This window comes from Orycteropus afer, unplaced genomic scaffold (assembly GCF_000298275.1).
Source record: "Orycteropus afer afer isolate SDZICR_OR568_19922 unplaced genomic scaffold, OryAfe1.0 scaffold00034, whole genome shotgun sequence".
Classification (NCBI taxonomy): domain Eukaryota; kingdom Metazoa; phylum Chordata; class Mammalia; order Tubulidentata; family Orycteropodidae; genus Orycteropus; species Orycteropus afer.
The window spans coordinates 10,175,630-10,183,817 of NW_006921621.1; the positions used below are offsets into that span (position 1 = coordinate 10,175,630).

An 8,188-nucleotide genomic window follows, 5' to 3' on the forward strand; every position below is an offset into this window, starting at 1 on the left:
GAACATTTTCCAAGAGCCACACTCTGAATTTGAACATCTCGTTCTAATAAATTTCTGTTCTCTAAAGCCACTTAGGGAGCTCTGGTAGCATAGTGGCTAAGGCACTTGACTGCTAACCAGAAGGCTGGCAGTTCAAACCCACCAGCCACTCCTCGGAAGGAAGGTTGGGCAATCCTACTTCCATAGTGATAATGCCTCGGAAACCCAAGGAGGGGTCGCTATGAGTCAGGGCTGACTCGACGGCACATAACAACAACAACGACAACAAAGCCACCTACTGGTGGTATGTCTGTCATGACCACACTAGATAACTAAGACATAGCTCTTGTACCTTCTCCCTCATGTTTGAGGGTCCTTTAACAGAAAGAAAGGAATCTCAAGGAAATATTTGGGTTAACATACAAATATTTCTGAGAAAAGTACACAGAAACTTAAATTTACCTTCCAATGAGAAGGACTGATAACTATGTGTGCTAACCAACATTTATTGATTTCCTACAAGGTGCCAAGGAGTCCCTGGCTGAGGCAAACAGTAAAGCACTCAACTATCAGCCGAAAGTTTAGTGGTTCAAATCTAGCCAGAGGCACCTCAAAACACAGGCCTGGAAATCTGCTTCTGCAAGGTCACAGCCTTGAAAACCCTGTGGAGTACACATGGGGTCACCATGAGTCAGAATCAAGTCAACAGCAACTAATAACTATATGCCAGGTTGAGTAAAATAGTCTTTATCTCCTTATTTTACAGTTACAGAAACTAAAGTAAAGAGTGGTTAATAACTTACCCATGGTCACATAGCTAAGTACCAGGGGAAGCATGTCTGACCTAGAACCCATGTGCTTAATTATCTCAATATATTGCTTCTCTGTGCAATGTGATGCCAGTTTCTTAAAAGCAGTCTTTGACAGTGAGGAGGCTTCTGAGTACCCAAAATGAAAAAGAGAGAGAACAATGGTGACAGGAAGGGTGGAAAGTTGAGGCTTCTTCAACCTTAACAGACTCACTCACTTTATAATTTTGCTGAGAGACAACCAGAACAAATTGATCATTGTACCAGGCAAACTTTAGAAGCTGCCAATATCTGCTTTTAGTCTCTCCTGGGATAACAAAGGATTCTGGATACCTTGCTTTATGGAAAGTAGATCTCAAATTAGAATGGACAGGTGATTTTAATTTGCAGTTTTCATGCATATGAACTTCCCAAGAAGTTCCAATTGCCAGTGATGTTATTTTTATTTCTGCCTCAGATTTACCAGATATTCTCAGAGTGTTCAATGACATTTGGGCACGTCGGAGGAAAATATTATATCCCAGATATGAAGTGTGATGTTTAAGGCTGTGCTTAAATACATCAAGTGGAGAATTGAGACCTTTGCCCATTACCCACTGCCGCTGATTTGATTTTGACTCATAGTGACCCCCATTGGTTTTCCAAGGCTATAAATCTTTACAGAAGTAGATTTCTTCTTCTTCCTCCACGGTGAAGCTGGTCTGTTTGAACCAATGACCTCCAGTTAGCTGCCAAATGCCTTACCTATGACACCACCAGAGCTCCTTGGACTTGGCTGATTCATTTCCCTTATGATATGCAGATAGAACTAGCAGCACATTTGCTACTTAGATTATTTGGATTCTTTGCTCCACTTTGCATGGGCAGATGTATTGGATTGTTCTTAGTATTGATTGAAAGACAGTTTTGAGAGTGTATTATGGTGATTAGGGCATTAGTTCTTGAGCCAGATCATGTGCTTTCTAATTGTGGATTCACCACCTTTTAGCTTTGAGACCTTGGGTAAAGTAACTGTCTTATAACTCAATTTCCACAATGTTAAAGGGGTTAATAATGGTACCAATTTCACAGATTGTTGCAAAGAGTTAATCTATACAAAGCATACAGAATATTATCTAGCACACAAATACTGCTAAATGAAGTTTGTCATTATTTTGGATCATATTTCATGCATATGTGTGTGTGTGTACACACAAGGAATCCAGATTTAGATAAAATCTCTTCTGAGAATCAAAATGCATACACCCCCACATCCTGACATTTCATATTCATTGTTAGGAGTACATGAAAGTAACCCCAAATGTATAAGGCATCCTAAATGATAATTTTACCAAGGTTTTAGTTTGATTCATGTCCAATACAATGTTAATGAGAGAAGGGGTCAACAAGTGAGTAAGCCTAGTTAATTTCCTTGTGTCTGCTTTGCTAATCTCATATAATACAAAATCTGATTTAATCCTTAGACTAATCCCATTATTTCCAATCTGTACAGATAAATCAATTCTGTGCTATAGATGTGCCATGCTGTTGTTGTTGTTGTTATTTGCTATCCAGTCGGACCTGACTCATAACAACCCCTCCTTGGGTTTCAAAGGCGTTATCACTGTGGAAGTAGATTGCCCAACCTTCCTTCTGAGGAGTGGCTGGTGGCTTTGAACCGCCAGCCTTCTGGTTAGCAGTCAAGTGCCTTAGGCACTACACTACCAGAGCTCATATATATATATACACACACACTATAGAAGCATATATATATATATATATATATATATATATATATATATAATATGCTATAGAAGTGGTGTTAGTTAAGGCTTTCCAAGGCTTTCCCACTTGCAAGTAACAGAACCACAACTTAAAATACTTTAGGTAAAAACATGTATTTATTAGCACATATAACTGCAAAAGGTGCTAGATTGAAACACCTTCAGGTACAGCTGGATTCAGGATGCCACAGAATATTCTCAGAGTTCACTCTCTTCCTTTTGTAGTTCTATTTCCCTCTCTGTGTTTATTTCATTGCTAGACAGAGGGCAGAAAGAGAAGGGAAGAAATCGATGATGCTTACAGACCCATATATTGAGATCCAAAAGGAAGAGGAACTCCTCTTTCCCGTGTGTGTGTGTGTGTGTGTGTGTGTGCATGCATTAGGACATCATGACTGGCATAGCTTAAGTCATATGTCAACCTTGCAGAAACCTTGTGTATCAGTTATATTTTCTGTGAGTCACAAAGATCCAAATACCAGTGGCTTATAGCAGTTTATTTCCCTAGCACATAAATATCTATAGATAAACTCATCCAACACTGTAGGGGAGGAGATCATAATTCTCACCCACTTCTAATTATCAGAGGCTCACAATATTACCAGATATCACTTAAAGAAACTCCCATTTGTGAATGGCCACCTTGGCTCAGATCAATTCACAGGAGGAAATGAGCCAGAATGAGGATAAAGGATGGAGTAAGTGGGGAAGTATGAGACATTTCCAGACGTCAAAGCTACTCCAGGGTTGCTATAGGGTCACTATGAGTTGGAATCAACTCTACAGCAAAGGCTTTGGTTCGGTTGTGGTTAAGCTACTCTGACTCATTCCCACTGTGTAAGACCAAGACAAAAACCCAAATGCTGAGAGGATTTACACTTTTTCATGTTGCTCATCTAAACCCTGAATCCCACACTGTCTGGAGATGACAAAATGCTTATTTCTGCAAGCCATCTGTTTTGGTTTTCTAGGCCACTCTAACAGAAGATACCATAGATGGGTGGTTTTAACAAACAGTAGTTTATTCTCTTACAGTTTAGAAGACTAGAAATCCAAGTTTAAAGTGTTGGCTCTAGGGACTGGGTGAAAGCCTCTTGCCCTTGGGCTTCAGCTTTGCCTCTTGCTCCTGGCCCACTGAAGCTGGAGGCTTCTCTTAACTCAGGCAGCTGCTGACTACTGAGGCTAAGGTCAACAAATAAAATGGCACAGTCCCAAGATTACCAAACAACATAGCGCACTACTAGTTCAAGTCCGGAGACAGTCCCAAGATGGGCAGGAAACATGGCGGGTTGCTGAATGAAGATTTGGCTATATGCAATGTCCTAAACATGCCAAAAAGCTGCAAAGACCTTTCTCAACTCTTCTCCTTATGTACTGGAAGCAGACCACATCCCTAAGGCAGCTACTTAGCTGCTCCAATAGATTCTAACCACGGAGCTAATTACCAGTCTCATCATGGGGAATAACTACATCCAGCTGTCCAGCCACTGAAACCCAGGCCCAGCTAAACTGACACACAACTACCACACTGTCCCATCACACAGGCCACTTCTCCATTGCCATTCAAACAGTTATATCTCAAAAGACTAAATTATGTCAGAATCTTCCTGGAATGATGAAAGGCTTTGGGCTCAGAACAAAATCAGTTGCCATTGAATTGACTCTGACTCATGGCAACCTCATGTGTATCAGAGTAGAACTGTGTTCCGTAGGGTTTTCATTCATTGATTTTTTGGATGCAGATTGCCAGGCCTTTCTTCCAAGGTGCTTCTGGGTAGACTCAAACCTCCAACATTTTGGTTAGTAGCCAGGAGTATTAACCACGTATGCCACTCAGGAAGTCTTTGGATTAAAAGAAGAGCTAAATACAACATCTGATCTATGATAAGCCAGATCCTTACTTAATGACTTAACAGAATACTGGGTTGGTACTAGAGCTGAGAATCAACAGAGAAATTACAAAATGTTTCATTCTCAACCTGGCACCTCCTTTTCATTGTTTTGACCTAGAAGTTTAAGTTGTTGTTGTTGTTAGCTGTGCAGTTGGTTCTGACTCATACCAACCCTACATACAAGAGAACAAAATACTGCCTGGTCCTGTGCCATCTTTACAATTGTGGCTATGCTTGAGCCGATTCTTGCAGCCACTGTGTCAATCCATCTTGAGGGTCTTCCTCTTTTTCACTGACTCAGCTTTACTAAGCATGATGTCCTTCTCCAGGGACTGGTCCCTTCCAATAAGATGTGAAAAGTATGTGAGATGAAGTCTCACTATCCTCTCACCAAACCAAACAAACCCACTGCCATCGAATTGATATCAACACACAGTGACCCTGCAGCATAGAGTAGAACTACCCCAAAAAGTTTTCAAGGCTGTAAATCTTTGCAGAAGCAGACTGCCACATCTTTCTCCTGTGGAGCAGGTAGTGAGTTTGAACCTTCAACCCTTAGGTTAAAAGCTGAGCACTTAACAAGTGTGCCACCAGGCTTCTTTTTCACAGACAAGTGGTGGTTAATTTATAGTACTAGATCAAGACACTAGGTTACTGTGGAAATTCAGGGACTGACTTTTGTAGACTCAACCCATGCGTATAAGAAATTTTGCCCTTAGTTTGGGATTGGACTTCTTGCTCTGAGCTGGGCCAGGTCTAACCAAGGCTTGGCCCAGGGTGCACTTCCTTGTAATAAAAGAAAAGGAAAAGAACCACTACCAACACCACACCTGGATCTCACTTATGAGGCAAGACCACTTAGCAGACGGTTGAGGCAAGGTCCTTCTCCAGACTTAATTTTAAAGTCTGTTGTGGGTTTACAGGATGGTGAAGCACACTGAGAAACAAAACTGATTTTTATTTCTAATGTTGGCCGCAGATATGAGAATGGGCTGGTAATTTCCCATCTAGCAGCATACATATTTAACTCTACAAAATGTGTTTATGCCCATTATCCCGTTCTGTTACTCTACAACCCTGTAGGTGATAAGGTAGTGTGGGAGGGGTTAGGCAGCTAGTAAATCCACTTGACAGATGAGAATCTTAAGTGATTTCACTGGAAATATACATATAGTTAGATGGTTATTCCAAATATGCAGCCGGAACACCAGACTTCCAAACTTTTTCTCTAATTATACTAAGCTAAACCAAACTCACTGCCATTTGGATTCTGACTCACAGTGACCCCCATTGGGTTTGCAAGGCTATAAATCTTGACAAAAGCAGACTGCCTCATCTATCTTCCACAGAGCGGCTGGTGGGTTCTAACCACTGACGTTTGTGGTTAGTAGCCAGATGCCTTAACCACAACACTAGAGTTCCTTCTCTAATCACTAAAGCAGTGGTTTTCAAAGAAAATTCCCTTAACCAGCAGCATCAGCATCACCAGGAAACATGTTACAAATCCAAATTCTTAGGCTCCACCCCAGACCTACCATATCAGGAATTCTGGGGGTGGGCCCAGCAGTCTGAGGTTTGACAAGCCTTCAAGGTGATTCTGACACACACTCCTGTTTTAGAGTCACTGCTCTATAGAGTCACTGTTTTCAACTGCTTCAAACTTCTCACATCGTTAGCAGCCAAGCTCTTAACCATTGCACCACCAGGGCTCCTTGTGGAATTAAAGGGACATTTCTTAAGCCTTTATGTTTGTTTCCAGAGCATTTTAACTCCTCAGAATCCTAAAGTATGTCTTTAAGAGGAATCCTTGGGTGGTGCAAACAGTTAACATACTCAGCTGTTAACTGAAAAGTCAGAGTTTCAAGTCCACCCAATGACAACTCAGATGAAAGGCCTGGTGACCTATTCTGAATAATCAGCCATTGAAAACCCTAAGGAGTTCAGTTCTACTCTGACACACATGAAGTTGTCATGAGTTGGAGTTGATTTGAAGGCAATATTTTTTATATATTCAGGAAGTCTGGTAACCTAAACTCAAGAGAAAGATGAGGCAGTCTGCTTCTGTAAAGATTTAAAACCTGCGGGGGCCATTCTACTCTGTCCTATAGAGTCACTATGAGTCTGAATTGATTCGGTGGTGATGGGTTTAGTTTTGCTTTGGGTAACTTAAAGTCTGGCCTAGTCAAGTTTCTTGAAACTTTTTTTTTTTTTTTTTGGCTGGGCTTCTGCTGATTAGGCATGGGTACTTCAGCTTTCCTTTTCCTTGATCTGTCTTGGAACTTTCTGTCCCCAGCTAGATTTCAAGCCATCAGGAACTGTGGAAAGAAAGAGTAGTGCCCATTTGATCCTTTAAGCATGTTTAAAATATGTCTTTAAAATTCTGTTCTGCCTGATACCTTCAGTAGTTGAGATAATAATTATATACAGTAATAAAATATAAAAGATACTTTAAAGCTAGAAAAGATAATAGCCTCTCTCCCTCATGTACACACACGTACTCACATCTAATGTTGCACATTCCTTTCTTTAGAATCAGAGGAGGAAGAAAGGAATACTATGAAGCTCTGTGGCTAGGAGGAAGCATCACCTAAAATCTTCTAACACACAAGACTTTAAAAGAGCAATAACACCATTATGTCTCAGTGGAAAAGGGATATTTGATTCTAATATGAGCAACATACAGATTTTAACACATATATCTTAATCTTCAGTAGAAATGAGAGAATTTAGGAATTCATCCACTCAAAGATTATTGACTTAATTTATTGCCCACAATGTGCCATCCAGACAAGGTTCTAGGCAATTGGGCTAGCATTGCAAATAAGGATAACATGTCCCTGCCAGCATAGAACTTACAGTCTATGAGAATGACAGTCAATTAAACAAGTAATTTACAAATATGTGTGAGCAGTGCTGTCACACTAGATACTTTAGGGGTACTTCTCAGGGTGACAGAACCCCAAGGGGGTGAAGGCAGAAGACTATTGATCACAAATGAGTCTAGAGGACTTTGTCCTCAGAGAACCCAGTCAAAGCAAAGCTTGTAAAACCCTCCCCAGATTGCACTGACCACAGGAAGTGAAAGTCTGAGGGAGGAGGTGCTCCTACAGCCAGCTAAGGTCAGCAGCTGGGTGTGGGCCTTAGCTTTTGAGAAAGGATGGAGAGGATGGTGAAGGTCAAGAAGATTGAGCCGGCTGTGCCTCCGATCATCAGCCCCAGGATGCTGCCGTGCACTTGCATTGCCTGGCAACGCTCCCCTGTGTAAAAGAAGGCATGTCCAGAGACGCACCTGTGGAAACAGGACACATGAGGAGTATAGCACCACCTGAACTGCAGGTGCTTCCTAATAGTCACCACCACCACAGTCACCACAGCAGCAGTTCCCTGTGTCTGGCCCCATTTGAAGGACTTTGAATGAATTGATTCATTTAATCCCCAGCAACCCTCTGAAGGTGTAGATTATTATAGGGCCATTAGTATCATCCTCATTCTACAAAAAGGTTAAATAACTCTCTCAAGGTCAAACAATGAGAAAGTACTTCACACCTGAGGCTTAAACCCAGGCAGTATGCCCCCAGACCCAATTATCTCAGTCATCAGCTGTGAAGTCCACAGTTTAATTGTATTCCCTTGGGTTACCTTAGAGGAACTTATTCCATGAACTCCACATTTCAGGCATGTGAGAAAGGAATGATTTAGCCAACTAGAGGCTGACACACAAGGGGTCACTCTTTTTTTTTTTTTT

At 41.3% G+C, this 8,188-nt stretch overlaps 1 protein-coding gene across 1 annotated transcript in view; it reads right to left on the bottom strand.

Moving 5' to 3' along the window:
- Window positions 1-7,563: 7,563 nt before the first annotated feature.
- MEP1A (meprin A subunit alpha) overlaps window positions 7,564-8,188 on the bottom strand; it is a 47,404-nt gene continuing 46,779 nt past the window's right edge. The window contains exon 14 of the mRNA XM_007936295.2: window positions 7,564-7,732. Within this exon, the coding sequence (XP_007934486.1) occupies window positions 7,564-7,732 (169 nt within the window). The remainder of the gene's footprint in view (window positions 7,733-8,188) is intronic.